General features: G+C 43.2%; 1 protein-coding gene across 1 annotated transcript; it reads left to right on the forward strand.

Annotated features, from left to right (window-relative positions):
• Window positions 1–391: 391 nt before the first annotated feature.
• Window positions 392–16,429, forward strand: LOC140734573 (stanniocalcin-1-like). The gene is made up of 4 exons (XM_073058732.1): window positions 392–735; window positions 6,615–6,757; window positions 12,492–12,703; window positions 15,722–16,429. The coding sequence occupies exons 1-4, from the start codon at window positions 492–494 to the stop codon at window positions 15,993–15,995; spliced, it is 873 nt and encodes a 290-aa protein (XP_072914833.1). The 5' UTR covers window positions 392–491; the 3' UTR covers window positions 15,996–16,429.
• The last annotated feature ends 8,309 nt before the right edge of the window (window positions 16,430–24,738 follow it).

Raw genomic sequence — 24,738 nt, forward strand, 5'->3', positions numbered from 1 at the left:
TCCTTCTGCAAAACAACAATAAAAACCCTACCCTTCAGAATTGTGTCCTGACAAGACGATGATTATTGGGCAAAAAAAAAAGGGTTGGATGATCACGCCGTGGTTTGCCCCGATGAAATAATTTAAAACTCTTTGATACTGTAAATGGAAATGCACCGATCTCCAAGGTTATGAAGCCTGTCTTTCGCCCTGGTGAAGTTAAGCCTGTCAGTGCGCTGAGCTACACCTGCATTGCAATGTACAGCGAGACTGCAAGAGCTGAGAACAGCCTGCAAGCTCTCTAGCGCGGAATCGTGTGCGCACGCGCCCCTAACTTTTTGGGACAATTTATTCAGTGCGCCAAGCGTGGGTATCGCCTTCTGAATGGACAGTTTCTTGCAGCTGCCTGCCATTGGTGGGCACGTTACTGCTTACGATCCGACTGCATCTTCCCCCCGAGGTAACACTTGTATAAATGTGACCGTGCTGCCCGGGAAGTGGCACACTCACACATGCACGCTCAGTCACTCTTTAACGCACGCCTGAGCCGCCACGAGAAAGTCACAGACGGCGCAAGGAAGCCTCCCTTGAGTCACCGAGTCGGCGCAGCGATGTCGCACAGATCAGCTGTACTCGCCTTCCTCGTGTTCATTCAGCTCGGAAGCTGGTCGGCTGCGGATGAAATAGCTCCACAAGTTGAGGACCAGAGCGACCCAACAGCATCCCGAAGGACCAGGCTGTCGGCGCAGAACTCAGGTAAATAAAGGCGGCGTCAGTCTTGGACCCCCTTCGTTTCTCTGCATGCAGACGACCAAGTGAAGGCATTTAAGTGCCGGTTTGCAACTTTCGTGCCCCTCGCGATAACAAAAACCTTGTTTCACTTACGCTGAGTTCGCCGTCTTGATTTTGCTAGTGGTTAAGGAGATACAGTATTTACTTGCAGTTAGTGCAAAATTAGAGCGTCTTGATTTCGAGTTGAAACCGGTGCCTTTTCAAGTGCGCTGACATTGAATGGACACATGGAACAAGGTACTTTCTTTCGCTGCAAACTTCTGCCGTGGGGCAGGGGCAGGGGCAATAAAAAAGTGTGTGTGTGTTGTATTGATGGGGGCTAGCTCCTAAATACACACACCGAAGGATCAGCTTTCACAGCCTTGACTGCGGAACCGGCTCCATCTGTCTGCAGTACCCAGTGCGCGCGTGTGTGCACCCGCTCGCAAAAGTATTTAGTCACTAAGGGAAACCAGGGCGAATCTCCCTCGGGAGAGTCACAAGATAAAGGCGTTGCTATTATAGGGATAAAATAATAAGCAGTTTCTCTACCTCGTCCCCCATGCAAAGTTGAATAAGTGAACTTTCTACCATTGGGGCTGTGGCTTACAATAACTTGAAATCCCCCCAGCAGGGTACAGCGCTCTGAACTATACCGTTCAATTTGTATTTGTAGTCACAGCCCTCACTGGACTCACCTGGTAACCATCCTCACTATGTCCTCTACTCCGATACTGCTCACCGTAGTGTTAAATATGCAGTCTGTCCCACTGTTTAAAGACAATGCAGAAATGGTATTTTCCAGAGTAGGTTCCCTATTCCCAGGTCTCCAGGAGGAGAGTGTGATGTCCTCTCTGTACAGACAGGGTAGTTGCTTCCATTATCACAACTGGTGTATTGGCTGTTTGAGGAGTCTCGTCAAATCCTCTAACCATGCAGTGCCCCAGATTTGAAGCGTTGTTCACGAACATCAGCTTCTGGGCTCTTAGCCTGACGACTGAAAATTTTTACAATAGTTCCGTTCTCACTGCAGTCTTCATTACAGGAATACTCTGACATGATCGTTTAACAAAGTGCCCCTTAATATTTGGTAGCTTTATATTAAACAGCGATTTTTCTTGAAATGCTGTCAGTTATGTTTTTCTCCTGGTGGCAGTGGGAAAGGTATATTTCTAAAATATTAATAGATTCTCTTTGCGAGCATTCACCTAGCTTCACATTCAACACCTTAATGTTGATGCTGGGTCAATATTATCACTGGCAGTCGAATCAGTTTTGATGCCTTCAGCATAGAAAAATCTCAGCAGAAACCTTAGTTTATTCAGTTGTGATGCCAGACTGAAATCTTCCCTCAGGACTGGGAATGAAGCCCAAGGGTCCATCCCATAGCATTGATCCGATCATTCCTCTCCCCTGCCAGTGTGTGGGAGCTTCCTGCATGTAAACTGGCGGTTACATTTTCCCACAGGTTTAGCCAAGGCTCCGTTCGTACCGCTCTTTCTTTCCAGGTTAGAAGGTCCTGCTTTGAGAGGGAAAAAAAACCTAGGCAGGTATTTCAGTGTGGCTACTGCTGCCTTTTGAATGAGATGTTAACCCAATGCCTCTTTGCTCTCTAATCTTAATGTAAAAAGAAAACTCACAATGCTCTTGTTGTATAGTCAAATTCTGTGACCCATGTCCTTATAAGAATATAGTATACAGGAGTGCGTGGATTTAGGAGTTGTAAGTTGATGAGACAAATAGTTTCTTCCCGAGCTCTAATAATTCTGTGTTTCTACATGCTCAAAGGGGCTTTACTGGTGTCCTGACAGAAACAACAATGTGGTCATTAGGGCAGCACAGGGATGCAAGGAGGTGGGACCATTGCCTCACAGAGTCGGCAACTCAGGTTTGCACGTTGCAAGACGTTGTTGGGTTTCTTCCAGGTGTTCCAGTTTCCTAGTGACGTGTCGATTGGTGGATTGCTTGGCCACTGGAAGTTTCCCCCAGTGTAATGTGGGTAGTCCTGATGGGAATGTGGGGAGAACGGATTACAGGGAAAATCAGTCAGGGAATGGGATTGCTTGACTGATTTTTTGCTGCTTGTGGGGTTTATTGTGCATGATTTGAGTGTTATCATGTTTCATCAAAGTGCATCAGAGGCATGGAGTACTTTGGAACACATCTGATGTTGAAGGCACTAATGAAATGCAAGGCTGCTATGATAATTCACTTTATATGGCACACTAGTTACAATACTGAACAGCTAGAGGCTGCAAGGGATATCTGAAAGAAGTAACAGTGATTCCCTATATGCACAGGTTACCATTGTGCCTCAAACATTTACATTTCACGTGGCGTGTAGTCCTCAGGCAATTTTCACTATCAATTATTCCCGAGTAAGCATTCCCCTATTTTAACTGTTTTGTGTTCTGCTTTTACTAATATGCAAGTTGCTCTGTCCATACTTGCAATGGAAGCTGCCTCTAATTGTCTATCTGTTGTGACATCCTCTTTTTATGTGAGGCCACAATGCCTCCAGTGGAAGGAGGATATCATTACTACCTCGATTTTCCATTGGCCAATTCCAGAGGCATTGCTTCTCATTATCAATGGAAGTGAAAATGAACGGGAACTCAAGATTACTAAAACAGCAATAAAGATTCTAAAGTGTTGCGTCTTTGTGTACAATTCCTTTCTGTAACAGCTCAATGGATATGTTTAGTTTCTGTCATTCACAATACAAAATAAAGAAATGTTGCTTTGCTTTGAGATGCTGCAGCCAAAATATCTGCAGTCTCCAAAATACAGATCTGCATGAACTCAGCCTCCCTTTACTTGACCTTGTAGAGTGACCTTGCAATTTGAAAGGGCCACATAATTACACTGTGCATTGGCTTATGTTTGCAGAACAAGATTCATGAGCTGAATAACCTTCCTATGTGAAAAGAGGGGGGGGGGGGGGAGAACATCTTACTCTTATTGTGAGCATCACCACAGGAGGTGTGGTAACATTACCACAAGCATATTACTGTCTGCTGTACTCCAACTCTCACTGCCAGATATTGTGATGGGAGCATCATGATTAGATTACTGGAACAGTAAACCAGAGCCTGAACTTAAATCCCACCATGGTTGTTAGGATCTTAAAACTAGTTAGTTGAGTAAATCTGCACTAAAGAAAATTAGAAACATGTTTTTAAGGTGTAACATGTAATTAGTAACATATCATTGGTCTAAAATGAGAGTTCTTCCATCTCTACCCGACAGACTCCTGATGTGACCATGGGCCTTTGGACTTGCAATTTGTGTGCCCAGAAGTGGCATATTTGGGGATAATTTGGCATGCATGATAACTGTCCACATATGGTTAAGGGAAAATGTGTTTTAGGAAACTCCAATGCAATTAGCACGTAACTCAGAATTTCAATATCCTCAGACTGCACAGCTGTTTGACCCATTGACATAAATCAAAGGTGGATCCTTCAAACTGTGTTTTGCATTTAAGCAATTAAATATTGACATATATCATTGAGCACCTAGACCTTCTGCAAGTAACCGATCGTTTTTTAACTCCAGTTTTAGAATGCCGGATTGTGGATTCAAAGGTACAACATGCATTGTATAAAATAGATAAACATCCAAGTTATTATCAATGCCAGTAGAACAGTGCCATATTTAAACATCTTTATGTCCATCAAATTCCACATGTCACATGCATTATATCAGCCTTTCAAAAGATAATGAACCATAGCCTGAAATTTAACAGCCATTGATAAAAGCAATCCTGAAAATACTCAATGGACCAGGCAGTATCTGTGGAGAGTGTGTAAGATACGTTTTAATGAAAGGTCATTGACCTGAACTGTTAGCTGTTTTTCTCTTCGCAGATGCTACCTGTCTTGCTGGCTATCTCTAATCACAAACAACTGTCCTGCTGAAGGGTCTCAACCTGAAACGTTGACTGTACTCGTTTCGATGGATGCTACCTGGCCTGCTCCAGCATTTTGTCTGTGTTTGTTGGCTATTTCTGGCATTTTCTGTTTTTATTTCAGGTTTCCAGCATCTGCAGTTTTACTGTAGGGTTACAGTTGGTCTTAAATTGACTTCAGCAGCACAATAAGTTCAGCGACCTGAGTTAGTTATTTGTAGAACTGGTCCCTGAAGTAAAAGCTGGATCAGTAATGACCTATTGTAATCATGAACAGGAGAACATCTGCAAATGCTGGAAATCCAAGCAACACACACAAAATTCTGGAGGAACGCAACAGGCCAGGCAGCACATATAGAAAAGACTAAACAGTCAATGTTGTGGGTTGAGACCCTTCATCGAGCATTTTGTATGTGTTTATTGTAATCATGCTCTGGCTCCATCATCAGTGCCATAGAAGCTCATGGTGTGCAGGTACAAATACTTAAATAGATTTTGCCTTCCATAAGCATAGTGAGAGGACTTGATCATCCTCCTACTCGTTAGTCTCTCTGGAGAGGAAAATCCCATGTGAATAGGTGTAAGCTGAGATGCAGCAAGCATAATTTTGACTTCTGCAACATGAATAATCTTAACAATAAAGCAGAAAGCAGTGGATCACCAAGATAGCTGTCAATCTCTATGTCCCTGTATCACACTGCATCCAGTTAGCCTTCCTAATGACTTCAGTAGCCAACTCTCCAGCATTGACCTTCGAGTCTCCCATGGTGGCAAGCAATAGGGACAACTCAGTGAGGAAGAGCTGCCTGTATTGAAATATTGTGCTTCACAGGGAGGCGAAAAGACGAGTTGACGAAGGCAAAGGTCACACATTTCAATGACAGTTTATTGACTTCCCATCTTGCTTTGGGTGGGTGGGGCACAATTAAGATGGATGTACCAAGCAGCCAGTGGGGGTTGTGGAGATGATGAGAGTTCCTTGTGAGTGTGCAACTAGATGCTTTCTTCTTTCAAAGTACATTTCATGGTAAAGGACTGGAGTAAAGGACATGGTAAAGGCTGGATATTCTGTGAGCTCCTATTTTTACTAGAATCAGATTCAGCTTTAACACCATCGGTGTGTATATATGATTAAAATAAATACATAGTGCAAAAAGGGAGCAAAGAGATACTGAGGAAGTGTTCATGGTTTCATTGTCCACTGAGAAATCTGACGCAAAGGGGAAGAAGCTGTTCCTAAACATTGAGTGTGTGTTTTCAAGCTCACGTACCTCCTCCTTGATGGTAGGAATGAGAAGAGGTCATGTCCTGAGTGTTGGGAATCCTTAATGATAGTTGCCACCTTTCTGAGGCCTTGCCTTTTGAAGATGTCCTCGATGGTGTGGAGACTAGTGCCCATGATGGAGCTGGCTGAGTTTTCAATCTTCTGCAACTTTTTCTGATTCTGTGCAGTGGCCCCTCCATACCAGGTCATGATGCAACCAGCTCAAATGCTCTCCACAGCATATCTATGTAGATTTGTTGGAGTCTTTGGTGACATACCAATTTCTCCTCAAGCTCCTAATGAGATATAGCCATTGTCATGTCTTCTTTGTAACTGCATCAATATGTTGAGCCCAGGATAGATCCTCAGAGATGCTGACACCCAGCAACTTGAAATTGCTCTGAACCTACTCTTCTATCAACCCTCCTTAGAGTGTAGCCCCTTCCTGTGCCAATTTAAAAGCCATGTGGATAATTCTTGCCTGTTAATCAAGTTGTACTTTGTTCCCATTGTCATTGCATTGACAGTAAGTGCAGAAGGTGCTAAGAGAAAGCAGCAATTCTTTTTTTTTTGTTTGCAGGAGTTATTCTCCCAGGAAGGCTTTCAATGTAGGAAATCTCCAAGACTGTAGTTAAGGGTCAGAAACCCTACAAAGTCTTTTGGAGTTAATGTTGTTTTGTTTCTCCATAGCTGAAATCATCAGGTGCCTGAACAATGCTCTCCACGTGGGCTGCGGAGCGTTTGTGTGTCTGGAGAATTCAACCTGCGACACTGATGGCATGTATGATATATGCAGGTCCTTTCTGTACAGTGCTGCTAAATTTGACACTCAGGTACGTAACTCATTGACATATCTGTATGTGGACCTTATGGTGTTGATATCCTCAGTGGTCACTTTATTAGCTACCTTCTGTACCTAATAAAGTGGCCCATGAGTGTATATTTGTGCTGCTGTAGCCTTTGACATTCTCTCTGCACCCCACTATTGTAACACGTGATTATCTGAGTTACTGTCATCTTCCTTTCAGCTTGAAGCAGTCTGGCCATTCCCCTCTCACCTCTCTCATTAGGAAGGTGCTTTCACCTACAGAACTGACCCCCACTGGATTTTTTTTTTGGTTTTACACCATTCTCTGTAAATGTTAATGTCTGTTGTGTGTGAAAATCTCAGAAGATCAGCAGTTTCTGAGATACTCAAACCACCCCATCTGGCACCAACAATTATTCCACTGTCAAAGTCAATTAGATCATGTTTCTTACCCATTCTAATGTTTGGTCTGAACAACTACTGAACCTCTTGACCATGTCTGCATGCTTCTATGCAGTGAGTTGCTTCCATGTGATTGGCTGATTAGATATTTGTACTAATGAGCAGGTGCACAGGTGTACCTAATAAAATGGCTACTATGTGTAGATTAGCCACGGCTAAGTTGGTCACTCTCTCACTTGAGTCAGAAGGTTGTGAATTCAAGTTAAAATCTTTGTAACTGAGCAGTACAGAGGAAAGGCTACACTATAGAGTCATGTACCATGGAAACTGTCCCTTCACCACATCAAACATCTTCTTTTATTGCCTCCCTGATTCTCAGCTTCTTATTTAATTCATCTTTCCATTTCATCACAGCCTCTTCTTGAGAAGTGAGCCCCACATTTCTGAGTAAGGAAATGTCTCCTCAAGTCCAGTTTGAACTTCTGGTGACTACCTTAAGTTCCAGATGACAAGGTTTGAATTCTGCACTATGGAAAATACACATATCCAGTAAACTCCCTGGGTAATTTTCTAATTTTCAGTAGAACACCTCCCTGTTTCTCTAATCCTTAGAACAAGAAGAGCAGGAGCATTCATTCATTAGTGGCAGGTTTCACTTCTCAGCGCTTTTTATGCATTGCCTGCATCTTAGAAGAATAACCCAGATCAGGAACTGTGTCATGGTGATTGGCTTGTGGAGGCACAGACACTGGAAGTGAAGAGCACAATGACAAGACAGCCATGAGGAATTGTGTAGGGAACCTGTGTGAAAAGACATTGGGTTGTAGTGCTGAGGCTTTATAAGGCATTGGTCAGATCACAACTGGAGTATTGTCAGCTGTTTTATCTAGGAAAGGATGTGCTGGCATTGGAGACGATCCAGGGGAGGTTCATGAGAATGATATCAGAAATGAAAGGGTTAACATATGAGGAACGTTGTAATTGCTCTGGGCTTGTACTCACTGGAGTTTAGTAGAATTGGGAGGGAGGGGTGGGGGGTCCTCATTGAAGCCTACTGAATATTGAAAGACCTAGATAGAGGTGGACATGGAGAGGATATTTCCAGTGATGAGGGCGTCTAGGGCCAGGGGCACAGCCTCAGAATATAAGGATGTCCCAATAGAACAGAGATGAGGAGGAATTTAGCCAGAGGGTGGTGAATCTGGAATACAGTGCCACAAATGGCTATGGAGGTTGATAGGCTCTTGATTAGTGAGGTCTTCAAAGGTTATGGGGAGATCGAATGGCAGAGCAGACTCAATGGGCCGATGCCCGAATTCTGCTCCTGTGTCTTATGGTCTTGCATGCAATATGCAGAGGACACAGAAAACCTCAGTTTATGTAAGCTGCCAAACAAATTTCAAAAGACAACACTCAAGCAGCTTCCTGACAGACCTTGTCCAACAGGAGATCGCAAATTTGAGCCAGCAAGCAAGTTCGTTTGCAATTCACTCTTTCGGGTGATGAGCGTCACTACCAAGGCCAGCATTTATTTCCCACTCCTGTTCTCTCGGGAGGAGGTGGTAGTGAAGGCTTCTGCAGTGCTGTTGGGAAGGAAGTTCGACAATGATGAAATGACAAAGACAAATGATGACAATGACAAAGGTGATCTATTTCCAAGTCTAGATGGTGTGTGACCCGGAGGGGAACCTGCAACTGGTGGTGTTCCAATGCATCCCGTCCCCTTGCTGTGGGTTTGGGAGATGCCGTCAGTGTAGAGTTATATGGTAACACAGCATGGGAACACCATCTTATCCATGCTGATTGAGATGCCCAACCCCACTTGCCTGTATCCCTCTCAACCTATCCAAATATCTCTTAAATATCATTATAGTAACTGCCTTTCCCATTTCCTCTTGTTCAATGTATGTACCATATATACTGTACATCTGATTAAATAGTGCAAGGAAGTTGCTCCTCAAGTCTTTTTAAATCTTCCTCTAGTTTTTAGTTCTCTTCCACTGGGAAAAAGACCATACGCATTTTTCCTATCTCTGCCCCTGGTGATTTTTTGCTCCCCTCTGCCTTCTTCGCTCCCAGGAATAAAGTCTTTCTCTGCCCAACCTCTCCCTATAGGCCCTCAAGTCCTGGTACTGTCAGGCTGAGTGAGTGTCTAGAGTTCATTTTGTATATGGTGCATATTGCAGCTACTACATTCACTGGCCACATTATTAGGTGCTGCTTGTACTTAATATTAAGTGGCCACTGAGTGTATGTTCACGGTCTTCTGCTGCTGTAGCCCATCCACTTCAATGTTCTACATGGAGATGTTCTTCTGCACACACTGTGGTTATCTGAGTTTCTGTCACCTTGCTGTCAGCTCGAACCAACCTCATCATCCTCCGTAGACCTCTCGCATTAACATGGCATTTCATCCACAGAGCTGCCACTCATTGGAAGTTTGTTTTGTTTTCATACCGTTCTCTGTAAACTCTAGGGACTGCGTGTGCGCCAAAAACCCAGGAGATCCGCCGTCTCTGAGATACTCAAACTACCCCGTCCGGCACCAGCAATCATTCCACGTTCAAAGTCACTTAGATCACATTCATTTCCCATTTTTTGAATCTGGTCCAAACAACGACTGAACCTCTTGACCATCTCTGCATGATTTTATGAACTGACTTGCCACTGCATGATTGGCTGATCAGCTGTTTGCATTAATGAGCAGGTGTACCTAATAAAGTGGCCACTGAGTGTACGTACCAGTAATGAAGGGAGCAAATGATTTAGTAGGTGGCTGGAATGCCAATCAAAAGGACAACCTTGGGTTGAGTTGTCAGATCCCTCAAGTCTGTACTGACAATCAGACACCCAACTACACCGGTTATTCCCACATTGGTGTCCCAAGTTCTACCGCCCAGCTGCACACTGGAGCCAGTTTACGGTGGCCACTTAACCAATCGATTCACACATCTTCAGATGTGGGAGGAAGCCGGAGCACCAAAGAAAGCCCACATGGTCACAGGGTGAGCATGCAAACTCCACACAGACAGCATTGAACTCTGGTTGCTTGGCAGTCGCACTGTTACCTGTGCAAGTGTTTTCAACACTACAAATGTACAGGTGCACGTAAATGCAGCCAAGGCAACAATACATCAGGTGCGTAGGGTCAACAACGTCAGAGCTGGACGTTGAGGGCATGACACTAGATTTCAGCGAACCTTCCTCAATCAGAAAGGAAGCAAAGAGGGAGGGATTCAACCAGTTAAAGAAGCCTGCTGCCCTTTAACCTCATCTGCCTGTGGCTACAATACACTTGGCCAATTTCTGACCTCTCGAGTAGATTAAATGTCTGGCATCCAAGCTCTGTACACAAAACTTTTTCTATGAAGTCATAGAGTCAGGCAGCCAGGAAAAAGGCCCTTCAGCCCATCTGACCCATGCTAAGCTAGTCCTATCTGCCAACATTTGACCTTTTCTATCCATATACCTGTTTAAGCATATCTTACATGTTATTAACATACATTTCTCAAAACCTCGCATCTCATTCCATATACACACTACTCTCTAGTGAAAAAGTTGCCTTTCAGCTTCCGATTAAATCTCTCTCGTCTCATCCTAAGGTTCTTGATTTTCCAGCCCTGGGATCACTCACCCTTTTTGTGCCCCTCATATTTTTATACACCTCTGCAAGGTCGCCCCTCCTTCTCCAGCACTGCAATGAATAAATTCCCATCTGCTGAACCTCTTTGTATAACTCTGTCGCTTGAACCCAGGGAAATTCCTCAAACACTTTCCAGCTTAATGTGTTTTTCCTGCAGCAGAGTGACCAATGCTGAACACAATATTCCAAATGAAGCCCCACCAACATGTATTAAGATTGAAACCTAACAGGTAATTCAGCACTGACTGGATTCTACAATGTCACATCCAGCACAATCAGAGCTGCAAAACCTTTCTCTGAGTGCCTGGGAACAGGTGCCAGTTTGGGGAGATCTGTCTCCCAGTAGAGTCAACTAACGAGCTGATGCAGCAACTCACAGACTCGCATCTTGCAATCAGCGTCCCAGCTCGTTCGTCACTCTTTCTGGGTACGTGTTAACTCAGAGGCGGTGTTACAACGAGAAGGAAGTGTACCTGGATGTCCTTAGCATTGACTCTGGACCCCATGAAACTCTCTAACCAAGTCAAACATGACTCCTGTTGCTCACCACCCCCCATCCTCCCATAGCTGATGTATTGATGCACAGTGAAAGTGGAGGAGCAAGGGGAAAGACAGTTCTAGGATTCTGTGTTCTGTGTACATCGTGAAGAGGTGTTTGGCAGTACTGCCTCTGGAATATTGTGTTCTGGCAGGCAGCACCATAGCATAACAGTTAGCATATTGCTTTATAGTCCCTGCGGTTAGGGTTCAATTTTCAGTGCCGTCTGTAAAGAGTTTATACTTTTCTTCCAAGTGACAGCTTGGTCAGGTTCCCTCCCACATTCCAAAGGGTTACTAAGTTATGTGCATGTTAAGTTGGCACCAGAAGCATGGTGACACTTGCGAGCTGCCACCAGCACCTCCTTGGACAATCCATTCCACTGTATGTTTCAAGGTAGACATGACAAATAAAGGTAATCTTTAAAATCATTAAAAACTGGCTGAATCTTAAAGTTTTCAGACTGTTTCTGCAGCTGGCACTGAGCAAACCAGTGTGATGGAGAAACCTAACTCATCTCTTATCAGTCCAGCTGTCCCAGGTCTGTGATGTTTGGTAGATCTGTCTACTATCCCAATCCTTGTGAGGACAAAGTCCTGTTTTCACAGTGAAAGAACCAGACGTTAAATGGCGATCTGATAAAAACCTGCAGATGCTGAAATTCCAATATAAAATCAGGAAATGCTGGAAACACATAACAAGTCAGGCAGCATCTGCAGAGAGAGAAATAGTGTTCGTGGGTTTGAAAGGTTGGGGATCTGAAACTTCTCGCTGTTTCTCTTTCCGCATATGGACATATGACGCCTGACCTGCCAAGTTCCCAACATTTGCTTTTATTTTAGAAAATCCCTCAAGTCATGTGAGGCTCCTATTCTGGTGGATTCAGAATAAATCCAGCAGAACTGAGCATCCATGATACAGTGTGCATTACAGCAGCGGAAATGTAATTTAGCAAAAACAAATTGTGGCACATGGGATCACATCTTCAGATGCAAGACATTAACCGTACATCTCCACCAATTGCAAAAATAAATTCTGGCAATAGTTAATCAGACCTTCATGCTAAAGAGAACAAAGAACCTGAGATAAAGCTCACTGCTATTTCAGAAAACAATTGTTTACCTTACGCTTATTTGTAATTCACGTTTTTGGGACTGACGATATTTTGTATCACAGGGAAAAGCCTTCATCAAGGACAGCTTAAAGTGCATTGTCAACGGGATCACATCCAAGGCCTTCTTAACCATTCGCCGATGCTCCGCCTTTCAAAAAATGATCGCTGACATTCAGGAGGACTGCTACAGGAAGCTGGACATCTGCACAATGGCAAAACGTAACACCGTGGCAATAGCAGAAGTGATTCAGCTCCCCGCACGCTTGAAGAACAGGTAGGCAGGGGGTTCCCGGCCATGCCGAGGATGTCAATAAAACAGTGCGAATGTCCAGGGGGCAGTGCAAGCTGTTGACATTTATTAATTTGAATACAAATTCTGTAAGAATCTTACAACATTTTGAGACTGGTGGAAGGTATGTAATGGTGAATTGTGTGGTCTAGCAAGCCTGAGGAACAAGGCATTAGACCTGTTTCCCAAAGCCTTCCTTTTCCTAGCACCTGGCCCATTGTAGACTAGTTGCTGCTCAGTTGTGTGATAACTTAATTCCACTCCCATGTGAGACTCTGAAGGTGTTGGGTAAATACTTAGATATCCTTCAGCTTTCCCATGACTGAAAAAATACACGTAATTCATCATATTGCGACCTGAATATTTTCTGTGTCAGATCCTTGCTGTGGGGCATTGCAACTTCAAATATTGTCCCACTTTTAATGAAGCAGCCCTGTAAGTCACCACTGAATTATAAATTTAAACCCAGCTCATAGTTTCATTTTCGAGAAAAGTAAGTGCCATTGTTGGAGCTTCTGTCAATATCCTGTAGATTTCTTTTACTATATCAGATCTTGAACTCTGCCATAGCTTTCAAATTTTGAATTCCCTCAGGATCTAGATCAGCTTTATTTGCCATATACATTTATATGTGTTAAGGATTTGCTGTTGTGTTGGTTGGGGCATGACATGCAACAGAAAGCATTCAACAATTATAAAGAATAAAGAATTTTATGTGTGTGATACAGTCCAAAGGGGACTGTATTCTTTAGAACGTAGAAGATTGAGAAGAGATTTGATATAGGTATATTTAGGGTAAAAGCAAGCAGGCTTTTTACACTAAGGTTGATTGGGACTACAACCAAAGGTCATGAGTTAAGGGTGAAAGGTGAGAAGTTTAAGGGGAACATGAGGGGGTAACTCCTTCACTCAGGGTCATGAGAGTGTAGAATAAGCTGCCAGCACAGGTGTGCACATGAGCTCAATTTCAGTGTTTAACAAAAGTTTTGATAGGTAAGTGGATGATAGGGATATGGAGGAGATGCAGGTTGATGGGAGTAGGCAGTTTAAATAGTTTCAGCATGGACTAGATGGGCCAAAGGTTCTGCTTCTGTGCTGTACTTCTCAATGACTCTCTCTGCTATTGACGACACACTGTGGGACAGTACAGTGATGCAGCTAGGTGAGCCAGTACTTTCCCCTGTCCCAGGTTCAGTCCTTACCTTGGGTATGGTCTGCATGTTTTCCCTGTGATGGCATTGGTCTCCTCAGGTTCTCCAGTTTCCTCCCACATCCCAGAGATGGGCGAGGCTGGTGGGTTAATGGCTGCTGTAACTTGCTCCTAGTGTTAGGAGAGGTGTAAAATCTGGAGGAGATGAGGAGAAAGTGGGAAAATAAAATTGGAATTCACCTAGCATTAGTTTACAGGAGAGGTTGATGGTCAATATGGACACAGAGGGTCAGTTTCCATACTGTGCCCCTCTGACTCCATGGTATCTCCTTTAACCAATGCCCAACCTCTCCTTCCATCTGCCAAAGCTACCTGTAGTGTCCTGGGTGGGGGGCGGTAGTGTATTGCCTCCAAACTGGACACGTTGTCTCCTAAGAGTATGCCAACCAGCTAATGTGACAGTAAGAGCTGTTCATTTGCCCAGTCACACTCAGTGAGTACAGACTGTTGAGTTAGACTGCCACGTCTCCTTTTTGCTGTGTCTGTCTCTACTATTCATTGACTGAAATCCCATTTGGGTGGCCTCCCTGTGGTCAGAATCAGGACTCGAGCTCGAGCGTAGAGTCAGTGTCACACTGAGCGTGACTCTTGGGACGAGATCTGGAAGAATGCCAAGTCAAGGCTAACATCTGACCATTAACATAAGCCAAGCAAATGAATAATTGTCTGTGGGATCATGTTGTACATCATGAGGGTGTTAGGCATTCTGGTGCCTGCACTCAGGGATGTGCAGAGTTGTGTGGATACCTTTTTTTTTCTATCCATTAAACAACTTGTATTATATGGTTGGGGGCACCATGGTAACGTAGTGCTTAGGGCGACACTATTACAGCTCGGGGCATTGGAGTTCAGAGTTCAATCCCAGCATCCTTTGTAAAGAGTCCATGTAGGCCCTCCCCATGGAATGTGTGGAGGTCCAGGTCCTCCGTTTCCTCCCGCAGACCAAAGATGTACCGGGTAGGTTAATCGATCATTATAAATTGTCTGGCGATTAGGTTAAGGTTAAATCAGGGTTTTAAGCAGATGCTGAGCAGTGCAGCTCAAAGGCCCGGAAGAACCCATTCCATGTTGTATCTCTAAAAAAGTAAATGTACATGGCATATCGAGATGGTTGGGGCAAAGGACTGAGATGTGTTGCAGGTTCTCCAACATTGTTTTTTGTATTTAAACATAGCAGTAGAATTGGGGCTTATTCACCCTGCTCCACTGTTCCATCATGTCTAATTTATTATCCACTCAAACCCATTCTCCCATCTTCTACTTGTAACCTTTGCCTTTACTAATCAAGAACGTATTGACCTCCACTTTAAATATACCCAAAGAGTTGGCCTCCACAGCCATCTGTGGTAATGAATTCCACAGATTCACCACCTCCCGGCTAAAAAAATTTCTCCTCGTCTCTGTTCTAAAAGGAGGTCCCTCTATTCAGCGTCTCCAGTCCGAGACTCCCCCACCTCCTCCAAAATAAGAAGCCTCCTCTCCACATCTACTCTATCCAGGACTTTCAGTATTCAATAGGTTGCAATGATATCCCTGTCATTCTTCTAAGCTCCAGCACGTAGAGTACCAAGGTCATCAACTACTCCTCAAACATTAACCCTTTTATTCCTAGAATAAACTCCTCTAGACCCTCTCCAAAGCTGGCACATGTTTTCTTAGATACGGGGCCCATAACTCTATTGCAGTCTGATCAATGCCTTGTAAAGCCTCAACATTTTATTTGTTCTTAATGCATGTTTTTTCTTTGCATTTTCCTCAACTAATTATTAATCTGTTCCTACATTTGGCTTCAGGTATTACAACAAGCTACTGAAAAGCCTTCTGGAGTGTGACGAGGAAACCGTGAACAGCATAAGGGAGAATATGATGGCAGGGCTGGGCTCCCACCTCTCGGGTTTCATCCACCTGCTGCAGAGTGACCGCTGCCTGCCCTCACCCCACCGGGGCGGCTTCAACAGCCGCTCTTCCACCGAGCACCGAAAGCTCCGTGTCTTCCTGAGGAACCTCGGCAGTAATGAGGCTCCCCCTCAACCGGTCGGGAAGCCAGCCTCCGGCGAGAACGAGTGACAGCCGGAGGTGGGGGGGGGGGGGGGAATGGAACAGGAGGCCTGTACCTGCCTGCAGAACCCAGGTGTCCCCAGTGTAACTCTCGAAACCTGTACGTGATCATATCGTGGCAGCTGACAGGAAACACGCACCCGGCTTTAGCACAGAGCTAACTGGCAAACTGTGAGCGCTGGGGCTGAAGCGAATGCAGACGTCTCCGGAGAACACAAACCAACTTGGCTTGGGTCCAGTCCCGATCAAACTTTCCTGGCAATAGCAGCTCTCTACTCGAGCTGCTAAACTCCCTCAGCCCAGTAGAACCAAGGATCAAGCATCACTTGAGTTTTATGAATTAATGACCATTCTTGACACAAACCAAGCTATCTGTAATCACAGGATATTCCCCAGTCTGGTACTGTGTAATGGTTGTTTTCAGATTTTTTCATAGTAAGTTATTACCTTAATGTCACATTAAGCAATAGCAACAGCAATTCATTTTGGGTTCCAGTATAGGCTACAAGGCTTCCCCAAGGTGACAGAACATAGCAATGTGACATTAAGATCCTGTTCAGCGAAAATCTCCCTGAAGGCTTATCTCATCAAGTGGACAACTGGTTTATTTCTTTGCTAAAGATGGATGTTATCATTCACATCATCATTCATTCTGTTAGTTTTCCAAAGAGAGCAAAATTTGATTAAAAGCCAAGCCATTATCAGAGACAAGGCAGCACAAACTATTTTCAGTCTACTTCACATTAAAAGATAAGGCATTCTCTTCTCCACAGACTGTAAGGTTATAGTCGTTACCACTGAGACCAAGTGGTGGGAGCTAGCAACATTACACTGAGCATCACAGTTAAGGCACATTGTAAACCTAGGGTTACAGTAGCTGTCACCAAGTTTAAGATCCAATAAAATTCCACAGTTTGTTGCCTGATGTTGCCTGTGGTTAGTAAAGTAGATCCAGAGATAATGGCACAACACACAAAACACAGGAGGAATTCAGCAAGTGCCAGGCAGTATCTATGGGGGGGAAATGGACAGTCAACATTTCCCTTCAAGTGGACTGTATTTCCAGAAATAATGGTTTTGATTATGAATACATTGTTTTTTGCAAATGTATTTCACTGTGGCTGTGTGTTTGGAATATGCATCCCATCACCAGCAGCACTATCTTATAAAGCTCACTCAGATTAATTTATTTATCACACGTCCATTGAAACATACCCTGAAATGTGTCCTTTGTGTTAACAACCAACAGAATCCAAGGCTGTGCTGGGGGCAGTGCACAAGTGTTGCCACACATTGCAGGACCAACGTAGCATGCCCACAATGCCCGGCAGAACAACACAGTTCAATTGTCCTTCTAAACAAGCTGAAATATTTTTGTGTGTTACTCATACTTTCTGTCCATTCGAAGAGTGGGGTAAATCTAATTGAACTGAGCAGGATGTTAAAGTGATTTCAGTAAGAGAGAGGTGGAGGGTGAGTCAGAGAGAGATACTGTATGCTCTGATAAGTGGAGTTCAGAATAGAGGGTCTTAACTTTCATGTTAATATGGACTGTCTCATATTTTAACAGAGGCATTGATAGTAGCACTAATTGGGGAAAAGAGGGATGTTTCACCATGTGATGACTTCAGACAGAGAGAAGGCATTTGGATGGAGTTGGGAGCCAGGAACATAATGTAGGATGGACTTTCAATTGTGTTGACACTTGGCATTCAAATGCCTTCAGATTTTCCACACATTGTATCCCAACGCAGGGAGGCAAAAGGTTATTGAAATGTTGCTTGCTATCAGATTCCAAGGAGCTAGCACTAGAGCCAACCAGAATACAATGCCAGGGACTGACAATATAGGATCTTCCTGTAATATCTAAACTTAGCCTGAGAACTTGAGGGGATTTCTAGCAACAGCACAGAATGGGAGCCCTTGAAATCTGGGAGCTCATTTGCTTGAGTGGACATTGGGAGGATGTTCATCCTGGCTGAGGAGTCTTGCTCTTGGGGCCACAGACTCAAAATAAGGAGTTGGTTATTTAGTACAGGGATGAGGAGAAATCTCTTCATCTGAGCATAGTGAATCTTCGGATTTCTCTGCGGCAGAGGGTAGTGGGGTGGCACCGACTGCATTAACAACAGTGATTAGTAAATTTCTGGACATTGAATGAAATGATTGGTGATGGGACAGAAAAATGGGGTTGAAGTGGAAGCCATGATCTTGCAGAATTGGTTTGACTGGCCAGACATCCTACTCCTGAACCTGTGTTCTTATACCAGACCTATAGATTCCTACAGGACCATACCACCAGAAGCAAGTATCGCCCCTTGCCCCAGAAGCAAGAAGGTAGAATGAAAAATTATTTTACAGGAAGGAAAAATGTGAAGAAGCAAACTCAGTGATTGAGCAGTTCAAAAGGAAGCCATTGTAGAACCAGAAATTCAACAAACCATTTTCATAACCCGGCAGAACTAAGATAGGCAGCTTGAATGCAGTTTTGGGATATCTAGGGATATCTCTCCCTAGATATCGGAGAGATGTGGTTAAACTAGATTGAGTGCTAAAAAAGACTTATGAGGACTGGAAGGCCTGAGTTATAGGGAGAAGATAGCCAAGCTAGGTCCTTGTTCCTTGGAACACAGGAGAATGAGGGGCAACCGTACAGAAATGCTTAGTACAAAGGTAAAGTGGATGGTCAGTCTTTTTCCCAGGTTAGCAGAATCCAAAACTAAAGACTTAGGGTGAGGGGGGGGGAAGATTTAAAAGGGACCTGACAACTTTTTCATGCAAAAGGCAGTGCTATATGGAATGAGCTGCCAGAAGTAGTGGTTGATGCAGATCCAATATTATCATTTATAAAGCAGTTGGAGGGGCAGGACCTGGATGGACGTGGGCTGAATGCAGAAGATTGAGACTAGCAGGGTGGGCCCAGAGCCCATGGCCGGAATGGATTGTTTGGGCTGAAGAGCCTATATCTGTGCTGTTTTGATCTATGAATCTATCTGAAGATGATCACCAATGTTTCCAATTTCCCAAAGCCAAAACGAAAACAATTGCCTGTAGTCACATTTTCATGGGCGAAAAGCCTTCTTAGTATGAAATCCAGACTGGGGTGATATCCTCTACAGAACGAGAACTGTTATTTCAAGTTTTTTCCTGTCAGCTGACCAACAGAATGACAACTTCCAGGGAGCAGTGAGGAGCCATCCATAAACATCTTGCAGTTTTATTGGCAGTTGGAAACACGCTGGTAATATGGAATTCCACCAATCATGGCCATGCATTTGAGGGGGATGTTAGCCCCAGAAAAGTCCCATCCATGGTCCATTCAGCTCATTGCTGTTTGCAGGATCCTGTTGAATGGATCAAGGGTACAGCCAACGGTATGTTTAATTATTCTTGTTTGAAGAGATGCAATCAGGTGCTTGATAAATACAAGCATCTCTTGTTTATCTGAAAATATATTACACGCTTCTAACAAGGTAAATCATTCCGTTTACCTACCCTCCTCAGTGCCAATGTGACTATTATGGATGGTCCCTAACTAACTGAGACACCAACTTGTCAGGTAGAGTCCAAACACATTTCTATAATGATATTACATGTTATTTATTTTTAATTCCAAGCATTGTAATAGATGGTCTTTTCTTTCTTGTGCCTTGTTTCTCGATGCAGAAGCTGCACAATTTTATTTTCCTGTGGGTCAGTGTTTTGCACTCAAGGCTTCCTGAATGTTGTCTGTTTTGTAACTGTATGTTTGTAACTTAAATATTAAAGTTATAATTACATTCATTAATATGGCAAATAAATTTGTGATGCTTTAATCACATCCTCTTGTGTGGCATTTGAATTCTTGCATTGACAAATCTGAGACTGAATTCATGTATGTTATTTATATGGAACAATCCTCCATTTTCTCGGGAAAATTTATCCTGCTATTACTGGAAGTTGCTGTAATTTATTTTGTTATTAAAAAGTAGACTCCTAAAGCATACCAGGGGGCATAATTTTAAGGTGACTGTAGAAAAGTATAAGGGGATGTAAGAGGTAAAATTTTATACAGACGGTGATGAGTGTGTGAAACGCCCTGCCCCGGGGAGGAGGGATAGGGTGGTAGAAGCAGATGTTTTAGGAACATTTAAGAAAATTTCTGATAGGCACATGGACCTAAGGAAAATGGAGGGTTATGTAGGAAGGAAGGTTTAGATTGATTGGAAGAGTTTGGGGTTTGAGGAGATTTGATTGTCACTAAAAACTCCGGCAAATTTCATGGAGAGCATTCCAACTGGTTGCCTCACTGTCTGGTATGGCGGGGCCACTGTACAGGATCAGAAAAAGATGCAGAGCCATGCAAACTCAGCCAGCTCCATCATTGCCACTAGCTGATTCCTCAAAATGGGGGATCCATCGTTAAGGATCCCAATCGCCCAGGACATGCTCTCTTCTTATTAATACCATCAGAGAGAAGGTACAAGAGCCTGAAGGCACACATTCAATGTTTTGGGAACGGCTTCTTTCCCTCTGCCATCTGATTTCTGACAGACAACGAACCAGCCCATGAACACTGCCTCGCTATTTTTGCTCTTTGTAAACCACTTAATTAATATTTTTTAAAATTCTAATTGTTATTATTTTTATGCCTTGCACTGTACTGCTGCCACAAAATAAGTTTCACAACATACGTCAATGATTTTGATTCTGACCTGAGAGCCTGTTAAGAGGTCAACACAATGTTGTAGGCCAAAGGCAGACTCACTTTCCAGAGGAAATTGACACTTTGTTAGAGGATAAGGTTGTTTTCTGTGGGCCCACATATAGCTCTTGCTACCATACAATTGGCTGATACTCCTGATAAAACATTCACCATCTCTAAAGTGAACCACCTCAGAAATTCCTGGATGCTCAAAAACGACGATGATGTCGCTCATTAAGCAAAGTGTCTGATTGCTAACAGTTCACAACACTAGAGTGGAACCCAGAGATAGTAAGCACTGTTCCTGTTTTTTTTTCTCCATTGTGTGTTTCACTTGTTCAGGCACCATTATTAAAAAAAATCTTATATTGCGCAGCAAAAATAGGATCTTAAATTCAGCCATCACCTTCTGAAAGGGTGTTACACTCCAATATCCACAGAATCCTCAATCATAGTGGCGAGCATCACAAGTTTCCACCCCTCTCCACACCTGATTTTCAGACGAGTGGCAAGCACAGGACAAAAAGACTCTTCGAGTGCCTGTTGCCTGAATCGATGAATATCTAGACTAGACCCGGCCCAGTTAGGAGGTCCACCGACTGCTTGTTCCCTCTCCACCCACTCCTACCTCACCACACTGCGCATAAGAACAGATGAATGGGACTAAAACCAGCTTCACAAGGCTGCCTGTGGGATCATGCCTTTAAATATGTGTCTCCCTCACTCACTGAGTGAAACCAGAAAATGGCCTCAGATCACAGAAAGTAACTGATATCCTGTCCTGTGTATCTGCCTCAGAAAATCTGAACTGGTTGCAAATTACCACCATCAAGCCACTGCCCAACGAAACATCTGCTTGATACCATCCACAACAGGGCTGATCAAGTAATGTGAAGAAAATACTCCTAATCAGCCCTGAAGTGGTTTCTCACCAGATATTAGGCAGAATTTTCCTATTCTTATCATGGACTCAGAGAGCAAGGTTGTCTGAGTATCTTGGAAAGTTGCACAATGGTATTTCTGTCAGTGTCCACATTGCAGATAATTCCTATGCTCCATACCCGGAATGTGTAATGTCAGCCCGAGAAACTGCTTAAGAACGTAGAAATTTATTTTCTCAGAGGACAGTGAAACTCTGGATTTTTCTGCCCAGAATGTGATGGAAGATTGGTGGTGGAGATTGTTAAGTATTTGTAAGACTGAGGAATTGAGGACTACAGGAACAGGCACAATATAGAGTTGAGACCAGTATAGATCAACCATGATCATATTGAATGGGTGGCAGGTTTGAGAGGGTGAATGGCCGACCCCAGCTCCTATTTTCTTCTGTTTCTGTGTTAATCTTGCCTAAGCACCTTGTCAACCTGTTGGCTGGATTATCCCTTCAATGGCCACCACTAATACTACAGCCTGGTGTCAGTTCTGCAGAGTTTGGGATCACGCGAGTGATTAATTGTGGAAGAGAAGCATGCCAGATTTAATAAGCCGTTAGAGCCTGTCAGGACTTTTAATTGAGCTTGAGATCACACAGGTTTTAGGCACTTGGCAAGACCCAATAAAAGTGGAATGCCATTGTGAAAGCAGCCATTTGTGCTCAAGAGGATTCAGAGAGGAGAGGAGGAGGCTAAGGTAATTAGTTTCTTTTTTTCTTTATTTTTATCTTTCTTTCTCTCTTTCTTTCTGTCTCTCTCTTTGCAGCACTGGGAATGACAGTCAGGATAATGCACTGCTTCTCTTGTGGGATGTGGGAAGAAGGGACAACTCCATTATTCCTAATGACTACACCTGTAAGAAGTGCATCCAGCCACAGCTTCTTACTCAGCCATACTGGGGAACTGGAGTTGGATGAAGTCTGGATCATTTGGGAGGTAAAGGGGTTGACTAACAGGGAATACAGTTAAATCTAAAATGCAGGACGTGGGTAACTGAGTGACTGTCAGGGTGCCCTTATGGTCATTCCCCTCATTAACTACTCAGGTCTCTGGCATTGAGATTCAGAGCGGAAGAGGAAGAAAAGTTGAGCAGTAGTGATGGGGGAATAGTTTGTGATTGGTTAGGGGAACAGATAGGAGGTTCAGTGGATGAAATTGAAATACCTCGATGATATGTGACCTCCCAGGTGCCAGAGTCAGAGACAGCTCAGACTGAGTCCTGTTATGGATTCAGCAACAATAAATATATGAGTGAGGCAGGGTTTTGATAACAAACAAAACGTTTATTAAACACTGAAAAACAAACCCCCAAAAGTAAACAAACCACTCACGTAACCGGAAATCAGCTGCTGTGCGGCAGCTTAAACAGTTCTTAAAGCAAGGAAGCTTGAACAGTTCTTAAAGCGATGTTGCAAAAACAGTTCTTCAAAGTAGTATTGCAAAAGTTCAAAATGCTTACAGTCCATTTAAGGGAGAGACTTTTTAAGATGATTTAGATTCTCTTTCACGTCGTGTTGCCGCGGTACCAAATTGAACTTTTCCCATGAAGAATTTAGAAAGATGAAAAACGAAACGGCTTAAAGGCACTGACCTTTCCTTTACAAAACTGTACTCAATCCTTTCTGCTATGCACAGGGATTAACACGGGCACAGTCAACGAATTCCTTCCGAATGAGGATCAGACAAGGTCGAACCTGTTTCACCGTCAAAATCGACTTTCCTCGATCTTTTAACTCCCGAACTCCGATCTTCATTCTCCACTGATTCTCAACTAGCAGTATTATAAAGAAACTGCTGGCAATGACGTTTTAAACTTTAGGCATTAGATAAAACTCCATCTTTCAACTAAACTACGTCATAACATTAAATCACGCAGTGGCATGAAGTCAACATGGCAAATCCAGCCACGAACTGCCCCTCCTCACAGGGAGGGGTCCTCCTTTTATACCCTGTTAAAAAAAACCTGTCACATGACCTCTACTGGTGGGAAAATGACGTCACTCCACCATCACAAGACCATTACCTCAAGTCCAGTATAGCTTCAACACCTGTCACGTGACAAGTACACCACTGTCACGTGTCACGGGTAAGTAACACCTCCCTCCAAAAAAAAATTTTTTTGTCTGTCAAGAACAAAAATTTTAACAATTATTTACAAGAAAAACAAATGTATAAATGTTATAACATACACAATATACAATACAGTATCATCATATAACATCTTACAACTCACAATACAGTAGGAGTGTTACAATTGTAAAAAAAACCACTCCATAAAAAAAAATTATATTGTACATTCAACATCGAGATAGACAATCAGCAACCACATTATCTTTACCTTTAATATGAGTTATCACAATATTGTACACTTGTAACATCAAACTCCAATTTAATAATCTTCTGTTTTTGTTTTTCATCTTACTCAGAAACACTAATGGATTATGATCAGTGTAAACAATAAGTGGTTTTTGAGTTGTACCAACATATACCTCAAAATATTCTAAAGCTAAAACAAGAGATAACAATTTCTTCTCTGTTGTCGAATAGTTTCTTTGATGCTTATTAAATTTCTTAGAAAAGTAAGCTACTGGATGATCAACCTCATCACCCTCATTCCTTTGCATCAATACTGCTCCCGCAGCTTCATCACTAGCATCTACAGCTAATGAAAAAGGTTTTTCAAAGTCAGGTGCCTTGAGCACAGGTTGTTGACATATCATTGTTTTCAATTTTCCAAATGCTTCTTGACAAGGCACTGTCCACACAAACTTCACATTCCTCTGCAAAAGGTTAGTTAATGGAAGGGCAACAGTAGCAAAATTCTTACAAAATTTTCGATAATATCCTACCATTCCCAAGAACCTTCTGAGAGTTTTTTTCCCCGTTGGAGTGGGAATCTCTAAAATTGTCCGAACTTTTGCCTGAACAGGAGCTACCTTACCTTGACCCACAACATAACCAAGGTAAGTCACAGTGGTATGTCCAAATTCACTCTTAGCTAAATTAATAGTTAAGTTAGCTTTTGAAAGCCTTTCAAACAATTTCTCCACCGCAATAATGTGTGCTTCCCAAGTATCATTTCCTGTCACTAAATCATCAATATAAGCATCAGTATCTTTCAATCCCTGAATCACAG

The sequence above is a fragment of the Hemitrygon akajei genome, chromosome 1 (assembly GCF_048418815.1).
Source record: "Hemitrygon akajei chromosome 1, sHemAka1.3, whole genome shotgun sequence".
Taxonomy (NCBI): Eukaryota; Metazoa; Chordata; class Chondrichthyes; order Myliobatiformes; family Dasyatidae; genus Hemitrygon; species Hemitrygon akajei.

Coding starts and splice junctions, on each gene's coding strand:
- LOC140734573 (XM_073058732.1), top strand. CDS start 492: ATGCACGCTCAGTCACTCTTTAACGCACGCCTGAGCCGCCACGAGAAA. Junction 736..6,614: donor GCTGTCGGCGCAGAACTCAG/GTAAATAAAGGC, acceptor GTTTCTCCATAG/CTGAAATCATCAGGTGCCTG. Junction 12,704..15,721: donor CCCGCACGCTTGAAGAACAG/GTAGGCAGGGGG, acceptor ATTTGGCTTCAG/GTATTACAACAAGCTACTGA.